The 19,778-nt window shown below is 41.8% G+C and overlaps 6 protein-coding genes across 7 annotated transcripts; 1 reads left to right on the forward strand and 5 right to left on the reverse strand.

Annotated features, from left to right (window-relative positions):
* Positions 1-12: 12 nt before the first annotated feature.
* LOC108130537 (small lysine-rich protein 1) lies at positions 13-435 on the reverse strand. Its single transcript, XM_017249036.3, has 2 exons — positions 232-435; positions 13-177 (listed from the first exon to the last, which is right to left on the reverse strand). Exons 1-2 carry the CDS (start codon positions 424-426, stop codon positions 109-111), a joined length of 264 nt encoding a protein of 87 aa, XP_017104525.1. The 5' UTR covers positions 427-435; the 3' UTR covers positions 13-108.
* Positions 56-8,848, forward strand: snk (snake). The gene is made up of 5 exons (XM_043212079.2): positions 56-76; positions 7,241-7,380; positions 7,436-7,819; positions 7,878-8,142; positions 8,203-8,848. Exons 2-5 carry the CDS (start codon positions 7,302-7,304, stop codon positions 8,786-8,788), a joined length of 1,314 nt encoding a protein of 437 aa, XP_043068014.1. The 5' UTR covers positions 56-76; positions 7,241-7,301; the 3' UTR covers positions 8,789-8,848.
* LOC108130533 (venom protease) lies at positions 628-2,731 on the reverse strand. Of its 2 annotated transcripts, XM_017249029.3 has the most exons (6): positions 2,471-2,731; positions 2,074-2,383; positions 1,556-1,665; positions 972-1,389; positions 782-911; positions 628-728 (listed from the first exon to the last, which is right to left on the reverse strand). In XM_017249029.3, the coding sequence occupies exons 1-6, from the start codon at positions 2,647-2,649 to the stop codon at positions 643-645; spliced, it is 1,233 nt and encodes a 410-aa protein (XP_017104518.2). In that variant the 5' UTR covers positions 2,650-2,731; the 3' UTR covers positions 628-642. The 2 variants fall into 2 exon arrangements, with proteins under 2 accessions (XP_017104518.2, XP_017104516.2); XM_017249027.3 differs by having other exon boundaries at positions 2,074-2,731.
* A 126-nt stretch (positions 8,849-8,974) lies between the features above and the next one.
* Positions 8,975-10,843, reverse strand: LOC108130535 (serine protease snake). The gene is made up of 6 exons (XM_017249033.3): positions 10,424-10,843; positions 10,195-10,367; positions 9,782-9,933; positions 9,466-9,701; positions 9,244-9,401; positions 8,975-9,184 (listed from the first exon to the last, which is right to left on the reverse strand). Exons 1-6 carry the CDS (start codon positions 10,725-10,727, stop codon positions 9,011-9,013), a joined length of 1,197 nt encoding a protein of 398 aa, XP_017104522.3. The 5' UTR covers positions 10,728-10,843; the 3' UTR covers positions 8,975-9,010.
* A 2,075-nt stretch (positions 10,844-12,918) lies between these two features.
* ry (xanthine dehydrogenase rosy) lies at positions 12,919-18,122 on the reverse strand. The gene is made up of 5 exons (XM_017249221.3): positions 17,874-18,122; positions 14,576-17,176; positions 13,372-14,517; positions 13,147-13,314; positions 12,919-13,071 (listed from the first exon to the last, which is right to left on the reverse strand). Exons 1-5 carry the CDS (start codon positions 17,925-17,927, stop codon positions 13,021-13,023), a joined length of 4,020 nt encoding a protein of 1,339 aa, XP_017104710.2. The 5' UTR covers positions 17,928-18,122; the 3' UTR covers positions 12,919-13,020.
* A 676-nt stretch (positions 18,123-18,798) lies between these two features.
* l(3)87Df (lethal (3) 87Df) lies at positions 18,799-19,520 on the reverse strand. Its single transcript, XM_017248755.3, has 3 exons — positions 19,392-19,520; positions 19,137-19,324; positions 18,799-19,071 (listed from the first exon to the last, which is right to left on the reverse strand). The coding sequence occupies exons 1-3, from the start codon at positions 19,419-19,421 to the stop codon at positions 18,957-18,959; spliced, it is 333 nt and encodes a 110-aa protein (XP_017104244.1). The 5' UTR covers positions 19,422-19,520; the 3' UTR covers positions 18,799-18,956.
* Positions 19,521-19,778: the final 258 nt, after the last annotated feature.

Below are 19,778 nucleotides of genomic sequence, written 5' to 3' on the forward strand. Positions count from 1 at the left end.
TTTTTCGATTGATGATGACTTGTTATGGTTTTTGGGAAAATACAAATTAGGAACACTACTTAAACAAATCAAAAAGGTAAAACTTAAAGAAATTTTTAAGAAACTGCTCTATCGCTTTCCCTTCTTTTTCTTTTTTTGTCCATCTGGCCAGGCAAATCCTCGTGACTTCAAGACATCCTTTAATAAGATATGGATTAATACAATTTTATAATTTCTAAATAAAAAACTCACCTGTACATTGTGGCACACATAGTAGGCATTTTCCATGGCAGCATCATTAAAGATATCGCATCCAATGGACTTTCCCACGCCTCCTTTCTTCTTGCCACCGCCCTCTTTCTTTTTCTTTTCTTCCCCCTCACCGCTTCCTGCATTGCTCGACGTAGAATCCTTACTATTTCGCTTCTTTTTGCTCTTTACAACCATTTTATTGAATGAAAATTGTCTTCTAAAGCCCTTTTATTGATAAAATAATAGATTTCGTAGGTTGCTCATAGCAACCATTACTAAATAACAACAGCTCTGTACTTTAAGCCAAAAAAGTTATATTTTTCATGCATTTATTAAGATATTTTAAGCTTTTTTTTAATAACTAGTTCATTGCCATATGTTTAAATTCAATTTAAATTTCATATTTTTTAATTACTGATTCGTAAACTCGCTATAATAATTGGGCCACACTATAGAAGCTATCCAGTCAATGTACGATGACACACGCGTATAAACACCTACAAAGGTTTCATTAAATTATTTGAATTAAATATTAAACACTTGTATTTACCTGGAAATTCACTGCGACAGTAGGCTCCATAGGAAGTGATACCCACTAAGTAATATCGGTAATGTCTTCTGCTGCGATGACGCCGGCGACGACGCTCCAAATTCAATTGTAAAGGACCACCAGAATCTCCCTGAATGAAGAGGATAATGTGAGGGAGTAGCTTACTTGACCATCTAGGACAACAACTCACCTGACACGTATCGGCGTTCTTTTCGTAGTCATGAGCACAAATCTGACTCGAGAGGATACCATTCGGTGCACTTTCGTCGGCGGGTAGACTACTATTACACTGCTCCAGTGGCACTTCGGATAGATCCAGCTCCGTCAGAATATTCGTTTGGGGCTGAGCAAATGCTGTCGAGCCATAGCCCATGGTGTGTAGTTTTCCATAGGGAATCTCGTGTCTTGGCCAAAGACGGGCTGGTTTCACAAACCAAGTGTATTCCACCGGCCGATTAAGCTGGATCAGTCCAATGTCGTGGTAGTTGAGGGTGGAATTATAAAGGGGATGTAGGTAGATCTGGGCGACGCGACGTCTTTGGGGAGCCACGTCGTTCTCCCACTCCTTGAGCTTGATGTCGCCGATTTTCACAACATCCGGGTGTTTGCTGGGTGGAAAAAGGGTAATTTTTTTAGTAATATTACTTAGTTATTGATTAAATAATTTACTAAACAGCTACTTAGCCGGTCCAACAGGTTGCCAATTAGCAAACCCTTATTTCACTCAAATCGCTATATTCCACTCGAAATTTCTGAGTGAAAGTGAAAGCTTACCCGTGAGTGGTCAAGCAGTGAGCTGCCGTGAGCACAAAGTTCTCGCTGATCAAGCTGCCACCGCATTTGTAGTCGATCTCATGGTTCTCATTGCGGAAACCTAAAGCGGCCTGTAAAGATAGATAGTGAAAGGAGTAGACTATACAATACTTTGGGGCTTAATAATTAGTAACATAGTTACTAATTAACAGAATTACTAACATAGATGGAAAGATATTTAAATATTAATTTTAGGCATTTTTGATGTTTTAACCTTTTTACATTATCTTTTATGGTTAGTATACTCTTCCCTTTTCTCAGTGTAACTAACCCTCTCATTTAATAAAATGTTTGTTTCAAGGAGAGTATATTATTGTGGCTCCATAACTGTTATCAAATGGTTAGTCTCTCATTTGCAAATCTAGCATAGTCGTAGTCGTCTATTTGTTGTGATCGAAGGTACTTTGGCGTTTCCCAGAGTCTCCGGAATACGGATACCGGTTTTGTGTGATTTTTCTGTGTTTGCGGCTACTACTGACCATGTGGGGATATTGTCCGGGTGCCACCAGTGATCTTCCGTTGAAATCGTCGTGCAAGTCCTCCATTTCGGCAGTATGGTTATAGTTATCCCCATCAACTTTCCGTTCCATGTTGAGAAAAATATTGTGAAAATTTCTGTGGTGATTCATTGGTGGACGACGTGGTGCCCACTGATGATGGTGATGTGGTGGGCGTGGCGGAGGTGGTCCTCCTGGGCAGCCTGGGGGTGGGCCCGGAGGCGGTGGACCCGGCGGCGGAGGTCCAGGCGGTGGCCTTCCGCAAGGAGGTGGCGGTGGTGGTGGAGGGGGCCTATAATATCCGTAGGCGTTATAGTAACCCGGCGGCCATTGACTGTTGAAGCCGTTTTGGAAGCTATTATAGTTGCCATAGTCCCACCTGCTTGGCTCCGGCTGTGGCTGTGGCTGTGGCTGTTGCCACTGCTGTTGCTGCGGCACCTCAGACGGAAACCCAGACCACTGACCCTGGTCACCGTTGTTGTTCCAGTACTGCCCCTTCACCGGAATGGTGTTTATGAGTAAACAAATAGCGAAGCAAACACATTTCACTTTAACCATCGCTGATCTAACTCGCTCGACCGTTTTAACTCGACTGGGATCTTCCAATAAAATCCAATCTGCTTCACGCGAAAAGAAACACAGCGCAGGCAAACAGTTTTATTGAAATTCAGCCGAATTTATAATTGAGAGCCCGCATTAATTAATAAAAATACATTAAACAAAAAATACACACAGACAGACAAGGGTTTGTTTTGGTCACAATGGTGGTAGGAATATTGAGACTGGAAAGCTAATTAGCTGGGTATTTCACAAGTTTTCTTATTAATAAAAGATGTAAATAGAATGTAATCAATATTATACATATGTATATGTATTTAAAATATATTTAAATGTATGCTCACAGAACTGATAAATTTGGTAGCAGTTTATTTTATCTACGTCCGAAACATGTAAAGAACTTTAGTTTAGAAATCAACATTGCTCTTTTTTCTAGGAGGTCAAAAATTTTGACAAAAATAAATAAAAATTATCACAGCTTTTAACTCCAGTTCGTTAGAGGTATTCCGCTCAATAATCAGATAAATACCGACTATACCGTTCCTCCCATGCATTTTCCACATTTTGAAGGGATAAAATGCCCCAGAAAATTTGACAAAATAACTGAAAAATATTTTATCGTCGGATTTTAATGCATATTTATTGAGAATCGATCTACAAATCGTTTAAGGTACTGCGCTTGAGAATCGGATTCGAATTGGGAAAGATATAGCCATCACAGTGGGCCCTATAGGGGAAAACCCCATTTTCAAGGGAACCCATCAGAAAAATGGACAAAAAATCTGAAAAATATTTTGTCTCAGGATTTTGATGCAGGATGGTGGAGAATCGATCTGGAAATCGTTTAAGGTACTCCGCTTGAGAATCGGATTCGAATTGGGGAAGATATAGCCATCACAGTGGGCCCAATAGGGGAAAACCCCATTTCCAAGGGAACCCATCAGAAAAATGGACAAAAAATCTGAAAAATATTTTGTTTCAGGATTTTGATGCAGAATGGAGGAGAATCGATCTACAAATCGTTTAAGGTACTCCGCTTGAGAATCGGAGCAGGATTGGGGAAGATATAGCCATCACAGTGGGCCCTATAGGGGAAAACCCCATTTTCAAGGGAACCCATTAGAAAAATGGACAAAAAATATGAAAAATATTTTGTCTCAGGATTTTGATGCAGAATGGAGGAGAATCGATCTACAAATCGTTTAAGGTACTCCGCTTGAGAATCGGAGCAGGATTGGGGAAGATATAGCCATCACAGTGGGCCCTATAGGGGAAAACCCCATTTTCAAGGGAACCCATTAGAAAAATGGACAAAAAATATGAAAAATATTTTGTCTCAGGATTTTGATGCAGAATGGAGGAGAATCGATCTACAAATCGTTTAAGGTACTTCGCTTGAGAATCGGAATCGAATTGGGGAAGATATAGCCATCACAGTGGGCCCTATAGGGGAAAACCCCATTTTTAAGGGAACCCATCAGAAAAATGGACAAAAAATCTAAAAAATATTTTGTCTCAGGATTTTGATGCAGAATGGTGGAGAATCGATCTACAAATCGTTTAAGTTACTTCGATTGAGAATCGGATTCGAATTGGGGAAGATATAGCCATCACAGTGGGCCCTATAGGGTAAAACCCCATTTTCAAGGGAACCCATCAGAAAAATGGACAAAAAATATGAAAAATATTTTGTCTCAGGATTTTGATGCAGAATGGAGGAGAATCGATCTACAAATCGTTTAAGGTACTCCGCTTGAGAATCGGATTCGAATTGGGGAAGATATAGCCATCACAGTGGGCCCTATAGGGGAAAACCCCATTTTCAAGGGAACCCATTAGAAAAATGGACAAAAAATATGAAAAATATTTTGTCTCAGGATTTTGATGCAGAATGGAGGAGAATCGATCTACAAATCGTTTAAGGTACTCCGCTTGAGAATCGGATTCGAATTGGGGAAGATATAGCCATCACAGTGGGCCCTATAGGGGAAAACCTCATTTTTAAGGGAACCCATCAGAAAAATGGACAAAAAATCTGAAAAATATTTTGTCTCAGGATTTTGATGCAGAATGGAGGAGAATCGATCTACAAATCGTTTAAGGTACTCCGCTTGAGAATCGGAGCAGGATTGGGGAAGATATAGCCATCACAGTGGGCCCTATAGGGGAAAACCCCATTTTCAAGGGAACCCATTAGAAAAATGGACAAAAAATATGAAAAATATTTTGTCTCAGGATTTTGATGCAGAATGGAGGAGAATCGATCTACAAATCGTTTAAGGTACTTCGCTTGAGAATCGGAATCGAATTGGGGAAGATATAGCCATCACAGTGGGCCCTATAGGGGAAAACCCCATTTTTAAGGGAACCCATCAGAAAAATGGACAAAAAATCTAAAAAATATTTTGTCTCAGGATTTTGATGCAGAATGGTGGAGAATCGATCTACAAATCGTTTAAGTTACTTCGATTGAGAATCGGATTCGAATTGGGGAAGATATAGCCATCACAGTGGGCCCTATAGGGTAAAACCCCATTTTCAAGGGAACCCATCAGAAAAATGGACAAAAAATATGAAAAATATTTTGTCTCAGGATTTTGATGCAGAATGGAGGAGAATCGATCTACAAATCGTTTAAGGTACTCCGCTTGAGAATCGGATTCGAATTGGGGAAGATATAGCCATCACAGTGGGCCCTATAGGGGAAAACCCCATTTTCAAGGGAACCCATTAGAAAAATGGACAAAAAATATGAAAAATATTTTGTCTCAGGATTTTGATGCAGAATGGAGGAGAATCGATCTACAAATCGTTTAAGGTACTCCGCTTGAGAATCGGATTCGAATTGGGGAAGATATAGCCATCACAGTGGGCCCTATAGGGGAAAACCTCATTTTTAAGGGAACCCATCAGAAAAATGGACAAAAAATCTGAAAAATATTTTGTCTCAGGATTTTGATGCAGAATGGAGGAGAATCGATCTACAAATCGTTTAAGGTACTCCGCTTGAGAATCGGATTCGAATTGGGGAAGATATAACCATCACAGTGGGCCCTATAGGGGAAAACCCCATTTCCAAGGGAACCCATCAGAAAAATGGACAAACAATCTGAAAAATATTTTGTCTCAGGATTTTGATGCAGAATGGAGGAGAATCGATCTACAAATCGTTTAAGGTACTCCGCTTGAGAATCGGATTCGAATTGGGGAAGATATAACCATCACAGTGGGCCCTATAGGGGAAAACCCCATTTCCAAGGGAACCCATCAGAAAAATGGACAAAAAATCTGAAAAATATTTTGTCTCAGGATTTTGATGCAGAATGGTGGAGAATCGATCTACAAATCGTTTAAGGTACTTCGCTTGAGAATCGGATTCGAATTGGGGAAGATATAACCATCACAGTGGGCCCTATAGGGGAAAACCCCATTTTCAAGGGAACCCATCAGAAAAATGGACAAACAATCTGAAAAATATTTTGTCTCAGGATTTTGATGCAGAATGGAGGAGAATCGATCTACAAATCGTTTAAGGTACTCCGCTTGAGAAGCGGATTCGAATTGGGGAAGATATAACCATCACAGTGGGCCCTATAGGGGAAAACCCCATTTCCAAGGGAACCCATCAGAAAAATGGACAAAAAATGTGAAAAATATTTTGTCTCAGGATTTTGAATCAGGATGGTGGAGAATCGATCTAAAAATCGTTTAAGGTACTCCGCTTAAGAATCCGAATTGGGGAAGATATATCCATCACAGTGGGCCCTATAGGGGAAAACCCCATTTTCAAGGGAACCCATCAGAAAAATGGACAAACAATCTGAAAAATATTTTGTCTCAGGATTTTGATGCAGGATGGAGGAGAATCGATCTACAAATCGTTTAAGGTACTCCGCTTGAGAAGCGGATTCGAATTGGGGAAGATATAACCATCACAGTGGGCCCTATAGGGGAAAACCCCATTTTCAAGGGAACCCATCAGAAAAATGGACAAAAAATCTGAAAAATATTTTGTCTCAAGATTTTGATGCAGGATGGTGGAGAATCGATCTACAAATCGTTTAAGGTACTTCTTTTGAGAATCGTATTCGAATTGGGGAAGATATAGCCATCACAGTGGGCCCTATAGGGGAAAACCCCATTTTCAAGGGAACCCATCAGAAAAATGGACAAAAAATCTGAAAAATATTTTGTCTCAGGATTTTGATGCAGAATGGTGGAGAATCGATCTACAAATCGTTTAAGGTACTCCGCTTAAGAATCGGAATCAAATTGGGGAAGATATAGCCATCACAGTGGGCCCAATAGGGGAAAACCCCATTTTCAAGGGAACCCATCAGAAAAATGGACAAAAAATGTGAAAAATATTTTGTCTCAGGATTTTGAATCAGGATGGTGGAGAATCGATCTAAAAATCGTTTAAGGTACTCCGCTTAAGAATCGGAATTGGGGAAGATATATCCATCACAGTGGGCGCTATAGACAAAAAATCTGAAATCTGAAAAATTCGGCAGAGATGCAGATTTAGTTCGCTCATAATTTTTAAACTTCTTGCATTTTTATTTAAATAATGTTTTCTTTATATTTTTAGCAATTAACCTTGGAATGTATTCCGACAAGCAAAGCAGAGATTTGCATATATTATCAAAAGCATGATAGTAATTTTTTCCTTGATTATACACCTTCAACTGACTAGTTTGCATTTGCTCTTGCTATCCCATCACCTTGAAGGTAAGATTCAATCCCCAACTGAAAATGAAAGCTACTAAATAATATATTTGTATAGCTCTTGATGCCCTTGAAATTATCAACTACCAAACAACAAAATATACAATCCCCGAGAATTGGAAAGAGCATTCGGCGACCGACAAAGAAAATACGGATGGACAGGAAGAGCCTGAACCGGAGGAGAGCTATTTGAAATTCGATGACGAAGGTCAGGTTCAAACGACATCTTCCTTCAAGGAATTGAACGAGGGAGCCTTCTGTCGGCGAAGTTTTGATGGAAGGAGCGGTTACTGTATCCTAGCCTACCAGTGCCTCCATGTGATCCGGGAGTACCGGGTGCATGGGACACATATTGACATCTGTACTCACAGAAATAATGTGCCAGTTATTTGTTGTCCTTTGGCCGACAAACATGTCCTGGCCCAGCGAATTAGTGCCACCAGTAAGTAGCCATATTTCCCTGAAATATTTAAGGTCTTACAAGGTTTTATCATTTTCAGAATGCCAGGAGTACAATGCGGCGACTAGACGACTTAAATTGGGCGACACTTCGAGGACCTTCTCTGGAAAGCAATGTGTCCCTAGTATTCCATTGATTGTAGGAGGGACCCCTACCCGAAGTAACCTCTTTCCCCACATGGCTGCCTTAGGCTGGTCGCAGGGTACTCAGGGTGCCCCGCCCGTGGACATTAAGTGGGGCTGCGGAGGCACGCTGGTCAGTGATCTGTACGTCTTGACTGCCGCCCATTGCGCCACCTCGGGTAGGTAAGTCAAGTTTTCCAGCGAGTCACAACTATAGGGCTTCTTGTTTGAATGATTTCGTAGCAAACCCCCGGATATGGTTAGACTGGGTACAAGGCAACTAAATGAAACCAGTACTTCCCAGCAGGACATTAAAATTCTCATCATTATCCTGCACCCCAAGTACCGCTCGTCGGCTTATTATCATGATATTGCCCTACTAAAACTTACTCGTCAGGTGCAATTCTCAGAGGCGGTGCGTCCTGCCTGTCTGTGGCAGGGACATGAATTGCAGATTCCCACTGTGGTGGCGGCCGGCTGGGGGCGCACCGAGTTCCTGGGTTCCAAGTCCAACTCATTGCGGCAGGTGGATCTGGACATTATTCCCCAACTGCAATGCAAGCAGATCTATCGCAAGGAGCGACGTCTTCCACGCGGTATTATCGATGGCCAGTTCTGCGCCGGCCACTTGCCTGGCGGCAAGGACACCTGTCAAGGCGATTCCGGTGGACCCATCCATGCCATATTACCGGAATACAACTGCGTGGCCTTCGTTGTGGGCATCACATCCTTTGGGAAGTTTTGTGCTGCTCCAAATGCTCCTGGAGTGTATACCAGGATATACAACTACTTGGACTGGATTGAAAAGATTGTCTTTAAGAAGACTTAACCAGAGCTGCAGGTATAGAAATAAATAATTTTTTTAATAAGATACATTGTGAGTCACCACTTATTACCATATTATTTCTTCTTCTTCAAAGATTCTGTCGCAAAAATATATATATATTTATTTAAACTTTAAATTGTTCTTTATTATTTCAAGTTCTTCATAAAAATAATAATTATAAATAAATAGGGTTGTTAGTGGAATAAAAAATAAGAAAGAAAGAGACTATGACCAAACATGTTGCTCTATCCATTGAATGTAGTGCACTATCCGTACGTATATTCCGGGTTGGCCCGAGGCGCAAGCTCCTCCAAAGGATGTAATACCCACCAGGTAGGGAATCATCTGGTGATGGTGGCGCACACGTTCGTAAAGTACCAGAGGGCCACCCGAATCTCCCTATAAAAATCAAAATTTATATAAACTTTTTATAAAATCGGGACATTTATATATCTCACCTGACATGTATCCATTCTTCCGGAGTAATCGCCAGCACATAGTTGCCCAGGTGATAGGCCATTGGTTAGCTTATCATCCTGTTGCATGAAATGCAGACACCGGGTATTATCCAGAGGATAAAGAAGCACCTGAAGGAGCTCGTTCGAATGAGGTCCGGCTGTGGGAAATGAAAATTTGATGATAAAAATAATAAAAGGTAAGTTGTAAATCATTTCACTTACCAAACTTAGTTTGTCCGTACCCCAGAGCAGTCAGTGGTCTCTCTGGGACGGATTCCTGGTTCCACAAACATGCCACGGGCTTTTGGGAGCGTCTCGCCAGCCTTACAATTGCCAAGTCATTGGACATGGTCACCGGATCGAAGTTGGGGTGCTTGATCAAGTAGTGGATTTCATTCAGCTGGCCATTGGAATTGTTCAACTCACCGCCACCAATCAACGCCACTGTCGGGGATTCCCTTTTCGTTTTTAGAAACCCATTAGCATTTCCAGTATTTATATTTCTATATTCGTTATATTTTTCTCTTTTTTCGCTTACCCTCCAATGTTGGCACAGTGGGCGGCCGTTAAAGCGAACTGCGGAGCAATCAACACGCAGCCGCAGTTGAAAACATATCTTCGAACGGCAGAACCACCCGCACGGCCGGGTATCCATCTTTGGCCGTCGCGGGATGGCCATCCGAGGGCACACTGTAAAAATATAGATTGATAATAAATGTTTGCTAAATAAATTGATAATAAACTTTGTTGCCAAACATTTGGGCTTTCAAAATATTTTTGATTATTATTAATAAAAATTGATAGTTCTTGGAAAAGTGAGAAGGGAATTGTATGTATGCAAGTAGTGTTTATGAAAATAACTTTCATTTTTACCACTTCTGGACCAATTTAAAGTAAAAACGAAAAAAAATATAAAAATATTTTAAAATTAATTTTTAATACAACACTCACCATATATGGATACTCATTTTGTAGGGTGATTCTACCGCCCACAACATTCAAAATGCTGTTATTACGTTTCTGGATAATTGGCTCAGTTACCTCCACTTGATCTTTATGAGCGTTAACATCCCGGTGACGTCTGTGCCTCTTGTGGCGGCTTCTGGGATAGGCACTTTTGCAGGCTGCCAAAAAAGATTATAATCCAAGCGATTCAAATACAAAAATAAATCATACGCACCGTTCTCGCTCATTGAAATCCTGGGCGGCTGCATTACGTATCCGCCATGAGGACAGCATACAAAGTTCTCGGGACTTGCGGACGGGCATAGCAGAGGTACCACCTGGTGGGCAGATTGAATAGCACTGATACAGTCCCCGTAACGGACGCATCTGCCAACAAGAGGTCTATCGTAGGCCTGGCAATTTCCATAATTATCAACGGAAACCATCGGAGGATTCCATTGGGTGTACACCAAAGCAGACGATATTAAAATAACTACGATTACGAAAAGCAAAGTTACGCAAAAACCATACGAAGGCATTACTTCCGAGATCTTCGCTCTTGAGCGTCCAATTACCGAATGAAATACTCGCCAAAATCCCGCCTCAACTGACCTGAGTTTCAGCCTCAAACGCTTTTTATACTCTAACAAAGAGCACTATAATTTTCTATATAATAACTATAAGAAGAAGAGTAAAAGAAAAACTATGAGAAAAGAGTACTATAAGAAGGCATTAAGTGAAAGTGACGTTTCAGACCCTAAACAGTAAATATATTCCTGATCAGTATGACTCATTTAGTGGATATGATTCTGTCTGTTTTTTACGCAAACTAGGCTGTCAGTTTTTAAGCTATCGACGTCAAACCTTTCTTACACCCTTCTTTCCTTTTCAGCATATAAGACATGTATAATATTATAAAATAATATACATATATGTATGTAAGTATATGTTAATGTAAGAACGATCGGAAATGACATAAAAAAAGGTTGGCCCTATTTTTTTTTTTAATTTTAATTATAAAAACAAGATTTTTTAAAAAAATTCTCATAAGAATCAGCCAACTAAAACCAATATTTACAATATATGTATATTCGATCCTTTGTGTATTTTACATTAAAACATTTATAATATAATCTTCTTAGTAAATGCAAGGGTACATCAACTTCGGCTCCACCCGAAGTTGGCTCTCCTTTCCGGTTCTTATAGCCGAGAGTGAAATACGTTTAAACGTTTAAAATTTACTACCTTGCGCAATCTCATTCATGATTTTCTATTTGAATTCGATTTCTACGGGAAATTATCTTGCTCAAACTTTTTTTATCATAAAAGTGTGAATCATCCTATAAAAATTAATTTTCGTTAATTATTTTAAAAACCATAAGCTTAAGTTGCAATTTAAAATGATACATATTATTAGGGAAAAACTTACTGGGCAATCGTGACCTAAAAATTGATTTATCGTAAATTAAGTAATAATATAAATTTATAGGTTTTTTTCAATTTGGATGTGTGAATTCTAGGTATAGCTTAATGAAATAGAGGTAAAACTTTTCAATAATGCATACAATTTATTATCATTCCAAGATGTTCATTAATCATTTTTCATCGCATTAGCACCTGGTATTACATAGCGCCACTATTAGTAATCTCCGAATATAGTTATCTTTAGAAGTCAATTTTTAAATTCAAATTTAAGACTTTTCTTGACGCCATATACGCCTATAATAGTCGGTTACATTGTCCCTTCAACAAGGGCCCATAAAAATAACAACTATGAAATTTATACATTTAAATTTTATTACTTAAATAACACCACGGAATATTTAATAAAGGTGATTCATCGAGAAATGTTAAATACTATGACGACAATTGTTGAAGCATTAAACACGATTTTAATATAATTATACGATTTATTTTAAGGGATTGAATCCACAGATGAAGGCAATCAAAAGCAATCAGATATTTATCTAGCTGATAAGTACTTAGTTTAAAAATCTTAGATTCAAGATTTGTGTGTATTTTTATTGGAATAGTTATTGGAATAGCACCAGAATATATAAAGGATTATTTTAAAGCAATGAAAAGCAACTGACCTTTCTTTGAGATAAATAAGTGGGAATTTCGTTGTGGGTAATTATTCTATTACCTTCTTTAACATCCTTTTCATACTTTCCATCTCTATCCTTTCAAGAAATTTTCTAAAATATGATTATTGCATACTTTTTGGGGTAAGGCTGCAGAAAATTGTATACTTACTTGTGGATGTTAAAGGATACACCAATTCGAAAAGCTAAAATAAGGCGAAAAGTATTGTCCAAAACCGTTCGAAAAAATTCTAGTTCCAGGACTAGTTTTAAAAACAACATTTTCGAACGGCTCGAAAGACCAAAAATTAGAAAGGACTTCTTCCTGTGTATATAATCCCATGAAACTTTATCTTTACAATATATTCCATGGCCAATGTTCTATTCTGTTCTATTCTAGAAAAGTGTCTATTCTTCTATGTACTTTATGGTATAGTAGACTTCTATTGGACTCTGCGGGATGCGGCTCGTCACCTACTTGGGCGTGAAATTTGTATTACTCCTCTAACCTTTTTGTATTCTCTTTATATCAAATTTTTTTTTTAATTTTTCCTTTTAGATCGGAGTTATATATTCGACACAATTAATCATGCCATGATGTCAAGAAGACAATGTCCCCACAAAGATAACTTTCTTTTCTTGATTTACATTTATTTTATCTTATAAGTATAAAAAATGGCAATAGAAAAATTTACAATAAAAACGACATAACAAGTTAATTAACTTTTAATAAGAAAATAAACAATTATTAGGGTACAATGTTCCATGGCGTGAATGTCCCATCTTCAGGCATTTTCAACTATAATGATAGATATTTATTGGTCATTTTAACTTATCTTGAAAAAGATTTATCTTAAATTGAAAAACAACTTACCAAATTGGTAAATTTATCTTGACAGGCCATGCGAATTCGTGCCGAAGTAGCGGGAGCTTCCAACGGATAGTCCCCATTCAAGCCCTGATCCTCGCGAGCTGCTGCAATGGCTTCCTTTATGGCAAAGAACGCAGATGATCCAATAAAGAGCGGAGGTTCACCAACGGCCTGAAGGAAATAAATAGGTTAGATCCATCTTATAGAAATATTTAAGAGTTAACTCACCTTGGAGGAGTAGACAGCCCGTGGATTGGGAGCACCTGTCAGTAGGCTCACGTTAAACTCGCCGGGAATGTCGGCGAATCCTGGCAACTTGTACATTCCAGGACCCCTAGAATAGAGCATGCCTTGTGGAGAATACATAAGCTCCTCCAGAGTAAACAGACCGTAGCCCTGCATAAATGCTCCTTCGATCTGACCAATATCGATGGCTGGATTCATACTCGATCCAATGTCCATCACGATATCTGTGCTGAGCACCTGATGGTCGCCGGTGAGACAGTCGATCTCCACGACACTGATACCCACACCATTCGTGTAGTAGCTATAGGTGCGTGCATTGGGATTCGTCTCTGGGTGGTAGCCGATACCTGGCATGGCATAGAATCCTGTGGCCGAGAGGCTGACCCTGTCGAAGTACGCCTTGTTAATCCATTCCTTCCAGGTGCCTTCGGGCAGGGCTTCCTTGACGGGGGCCAGACGCTTGTTTAACTTCTCGCAGGCATCCAGAACAGCCATGCCGTTCAAATCCGATCCCACACTGGCTGCCGTGGGCGATGTGTTGGGGACTTTATCTGTGGCCGTCTCTGAAATGTGAATCAGCTCTGGTGGAATCCCTAAGGCCCTGGCGGCACACTGAATCATCTTGGTGTTGAGGCCCTGCCCGATTTCCACACCTCCGTGGGAAAGCAAAACAGACCCGTCTCCGTAGATGTTGATGAGGGCACCAGCTTGATTCAAGTGCATCACACCGAAGGCGATCCCGTACTTGGTGGGAATCACTGCCATTCCACGTTTCCGCCAGCGGTTCTCCTTGTTGAAACGGGCTATCTCCGATCGCCTTTCGTTGTATCGCGACTGCGTCAGGCAATCATCCAGACAACGTTCGATGGGGAAGTGTTCCAGCTCTTGGTGGTAGTGCGTCCGATCCCCAGTCTTGTAAAAATTGAGTCTCATGACGTCCACCACATTTCGGCCCACAATTCTGGCCACATCGCGTATTATATGCTCTCCGGCGAACATGCCCTGCGGTCCACCAAAGCCTCGGAAGGCCGTGTTCGAGGGAAGATTCGTCTTGCAAACCCATCCACCAACTCGCACGTTGGGAATCCGGTAACAGTTCTCAAAGTGGTACATGGCTCGCTCCAGAACCTTAAAGATTCAATCATTAGGTTCGTAAATAAGAGTAAATTCAAGTAGAAAAACTTACCGAAAAAGATAGATCCATGGACCAGCCCGCGTTGTTGTAGCACTCTATGTCGCAGGCTGTGATAAGCCCCTCCTTGGTGAATCCCACTTTGTATTTGAATAGGAAGGGATGGCGGGTTCCCGTGATGATCATGTCCTCGTCCCGATCCAACATACATCGAACAGGACGCCCCATTCGATAGGCGGCCAAGGCAACGGGAAGGGCCACTGAGATGCCCCTCGACTCTTTGCCACCGAAACCTCCTCCCAAGCGTTTGGCGCGGCAGACCACTCGGTGGGCAGGAAGTGAAGTGACGTGCGCCACTAATTTTTGAACCTCTGAGGGGTGTTGGGTGGAGCAGAAGAGCTCCAACTCGTCACTGTCCCTAGGTACCGCCACAGCAGCATGAGTCTCTAAATAGAAGTGCTCCTGGCCGCCCATGCGACAGGATCCTTCAAAAGTGTGATCCGCCTTGGCAAAAGCCTCCTCCACATCGCCCTTCGTCACAAATCGCGGGTAATCCGGAAAGTAGGAGCCGTGCTCAATGGCCTGCTCGATGGTCACTATCACTGGGCTCAACTCCTCGTACTCCACTTTCACCATCCTGGCAGCCCGTTGAGCCAGCGCCTTATTATCAGCCGCAATAGCACCCACAATCTGGCCGTAGCAGTGAACCTCTCCGGCTGCAAAGACATGCTCGTCGTGGAACACTGGACCCACCTCGTTTTCGTGCTCCGTTAAATCTTTGTAGCTAAAGAACTGATGAACACCGTCCAAGGCCAAGGCTTCGCTGGCATCCAGTTTGGTGATCTTGGCCCGAGGCTTGGTACTCAGGACAAACGCCAAGTAAACTTCTCCGTCCATGCGGGGTATGTCATCCGTGTAGATGGCCTCTCCAGTGGCCTGTTTCAAAGCAGCAGCATGGACCTTCGGCCTTCCAATGGGATCGAAGATGGGTTGGTCGGTGCATACCCGTTCAAAGAGCTGGCTGCTTTTCAGTGCTGATGTGTGGAAGGAATCAGCCCCACTCCGCTCCTCTGGTGGCAGTGCATCAGCAGATACTATTCCGGCATTGCTGAGCTTTTGAGTGATGGACAAAAAGGCCTTGAAGAACAGACTCACTACCAGGGCACGCCGGTAGGCAATCATGCCTCCTGGCGCCGAGGCAGCCAAAGGAAGCTCCACACACAGGCTTTCTGCCACTTTCTCCACCAGCTGGTGGTTCCACTCGCGACCGACCATCAGAGCAGAGGTTTTGGGCGCCAGCACCGTGGTGGGAGCCATGCCACCGAAAGCCACAAATATTTCCTCCACCACGTTAGACTTTGGCTCAAATCGGACATTCACAGCCGCATTTACAATGGCGATGTCGTCGTCCCTTCGTCTGGCCTGCTTGAAGGCCACCATGTACTGGTCGGGAGTGGTCTTCTGAAAATGGATTCCCACCAGAACCTCCTGGGGCTCGATGACGTTCCGACGATAGCCGGTGAAGAATCCGGTACCCATGTGGACCGTTCTCTTCTGGATTTTCCCATCCACAAAACTAGCAACCTCGAGACGAGCGCCTGCTGCCGAAAGTACGGGATTCATGTCCGAGATTGGGCTTCCTGTCATGATGTTACCTCCGAGGCAGGCCACATTGCGGATCTGCTTACCGGCAAAGTAGTGGAGCATATCGACAGTACACTGGAACAAACGAGTTTCCGACTCCGGGAGTTCCTCTATTCGCTGGCGCAGGAGAGCGTCGATCTCCATCAGACTTACGGCAGCCCCAAAGTATATTCCGTCTTCCGACTCCCTGACCTCAAGCAGCTCCTTCACCTGGGTGGGATTGATCAGGTGGGGGTAGAGAAAGTGCTTGAACTTGACCTCCACGCCCACCTCAGTGTTTCCCACCACCAACTTGGCACTTGGATGCTGAGCCTTTAGCTGGAGCAGCTCATCCAGGCTAGTGGGTCTGTACCAGGAGACCCTGTCGGAGCTGAAGACCAAGTTCTGCGAGTCGTAGGCATCGGTCAGTTGCAGCTCAGGTGGAAAGATGGGCTCCTGGCTTGGATCCAGAGGCTGGAACTCACTGCGCTCGAAGAGCGTGTCATCTGTCACTGAATCCGTTCCGCAACCATTCCCCGTGACCTTACAGCACTTTTCACCCATGCCACAGGCGAACTCCTTGGTGAATGTCTTGTAGCCTTCCAGGATGGGTCGGTAGCCAGTGCAGCGGCAAAGGTTTCCCTGGAACGCCACCTCCAGATCCCGCATCGAAGGCTGCTCCGAGTTCCGCAGGAGAGCGTACATGGACATTACGATTCCCGGAGTGCAGAATCCGCACTGAGAGCCATGCGCCTTGGCCAAACGCTCCTGCACCGGATGCAGACGCGTCTTGGTGCTTCCAATGCCCTCCACTGTGGTCACAGCACAACCATGCATCGCGCAGACGGGAGTGAGGCAGGCGTTGACCGCCAAGTGGCGAATGCGGTTGGCCCGCCGATCCAGACGGGACACCATCACCGTGCAGGCGCCACAGCCGCCCTCCGCGCATCCCAACTTGGTGCCGCAGAGCCGCAGCTTCTCCCGTACGTACGTGAGCAATGTGCATTCTGGATCCGGATTAGGATCGGTTATCTGAAATGGTTTTATATGAAAAACTATGGTCATTATATAATTCTCATTAAAACCAACTCAATCTTAAAGATATTGGTATCCATTATAATTAGATACAATTAGAAAATACGCTTCAGCACGCGCCGTACCTCACAGTCTATATGCTGCCTTATCTACCACTATCTAAAGGAACCAGTTATGCATTCTATTACTTTTACTTGCCTAGGGGCTAATTAAACTTATAAATAATATTAATTGCAACCCGCCAACACCTGTTGCGTCAGGGCACTTATGATCTTGGCTTATCTAGATAACACTGAGTATGTTAAACATGTGCTGCAATGCAAACATTGTATATCTCGCTTATATAGCTTAGTACTAGTATAAGCTTTTTATTAAAAAGTTAGCTGCCTGAGAACGCCGCTCCTCCACGCCGCAATTGGCAATCGGCCAGTGGTGCGATGAGGTGATAAGAAGCCTCCAGCAAACAACGACCCTCCCACAAGGGGGTCAATTGTTATCAACACTGTGTGCTCAATAAATAACAACAATTCAAGAATAACATCAATGTTTTCAATTGAGCAAGAATACGAATTCCAAAGATGTCAATTAACTCAATAAAAAATAACACAAAATCGATATGGGGGTACTGATACCGAAAAATATAAGCAATAGAAACACGCAATGTATCTGCAACTTTGTAAGTATCTCAAAGTACCTTTTTTCCATTCACAAAAAACACCAGCACCGAACTCGATTGATTTTCAGACATCGTCGTGTCGTTTTTTTTATTTTTTGATAATCAATTTTATATGCAAGTGCCAGCAATTACAGATTCTGTACATATATGTATCTCTGCCCGCCTTTCAAAGTTGAAACAAAACAAGTTTTTGAATATTTTTTCCGAGTATCTCAAGTGCCCGCGGAGCAATACACGACCACCTCGCGCCGGCAACGAAAACGTAATGAACATGCCAACAACCCGAGCAATCCATCCGAACGCTGACGTTCTGAGATAAGGCCGGAGACTTGGAATCGCCGGACGACAGCAGGATCGTCCGACATGTGCTCACCAGATTTCGTGCTTCTGAGAGAGAGCGACCGATTATTTGGGCACTTCAGGTAGATGTTGAGGCAGTTAATCCAATAAATCAAATCGCTCTAGCCGAGTCAAGCACTTGGGAGAGCTTGTGTTTGTAGAAACTGCCAGCCCATAGATCAATTTATAAAAGATAAACATAAAAGATACATTTCCTAATGTTCCTCTAAAATGAAATCCCTAAGAGTAGGTTTAAAGATAAAACTTTAAAGATTCATCAGGCTTAGAGATGCATCTTACACTTAGAGAAAATATATAAATTTACAACTTTTGTGAGTTTAGAAAAGACTCTGTCAACCGATTTATTATAATTTTGTAAGTGTTTAACTTTTAATTATTTTATTGCCTACTTATTACGTTTGCTCGTACATCTTTTACCTTATAAGCTATCCCCCTAATAAATCGACTGTTTTTTGTCTTTTATAGGTAGTTTCCCTCCTTCTACCAAACAAAATAAATGGCCCATTAAAATGTGGCTAACAGCCCCCAGATCAGCCATAAAGTTAACATATGCAAGAAGTCACCATCAATTAATCAAAAAGGGTTATTGAACTTTAAGGTAAGAATCATCTTACAAGATAATATATTGGCTACAAATAAAGCTGTTCGGTAACAAATATAGTTTTACAACAATGGAGTGACTGTCTTACGTACAAGGATGCAAAGGATACCAGTCAAGTGTGATTACAATTCGTACTTATGCTACGCCGACTTTAAATCTAAATCCCTCTCGACCTCAGTGCCCTCGTATAAAGCTTGTTTCCGCATTGCTTCCCGTAACTGCTGCTGTTCAAACCGTCTTAATGACCATTGATACCTGGAAGAAAACCCATTCAATTAGTTGCGGATCTCGTGGACTAATCCAAGGCATCTAATCCATACCTGCAAGCCATCCAGTAGGCTATTGTGCCGCAAAAGAAGGAGCCGAATCCCACGTGGGTGGAGAGGTGGGTGCGGGAAGTACCAAGAAAGGTCAGGACACCGATTCCAATTCCCCCACTGATACCGTATAGGAAACTGTTACGAAAGCATGGAATCTGAGCAACATCGCGTCCGAAGATAAAAAAGCTCTGAGAACAGGAATGCAAAATTGTTCAGTTATTTTAGATGATTTAGAGAAAGTTTTATTAAACCCACCTTTCCGGGCTCCTCTGATTCGTCCGTCATATTAAAATCCGATTTTAATTAATCAAAAGGAAAAATCAAAACAAGCTATGGAAGCGGTGACCCAAACAGCTGTTGGCCACCAGTGTTGCTCTTCTGAAATAAATATACGCCAAGTCGTACGACAAAAGTCTGACATCATTCTTATTTAAAAGTGCAATAAATTATATCTTATATGTCTTATTATATCTTATAATTATATCTGAGATGAATATATGAGAATATTCTTTCATTTCTTAAAATTATTATGTCTCATACAAAAATACATATATTTAATAACTTATAATTTTTTAATTCGCTGTAACTAAAAATTTATTTATTTTTTATATTATTGTAGTTATTGCATATTTTTTTAACGAA

Source organism: Drosophila bipectinata, chromosome 3R (assembly GCF_030179905.1).
Source record: "Drosophila bipectinata strain 14024-0381.07 chromosome 3R, DbipHiC1v2, whole genome shotgun sequence".
Lineage (NCBI taxonomy): Eukaryota > Metazoa > Arthropoda > Insecta > Diptera > Drosophilidae > Drosophila > Drosophila bipectinata.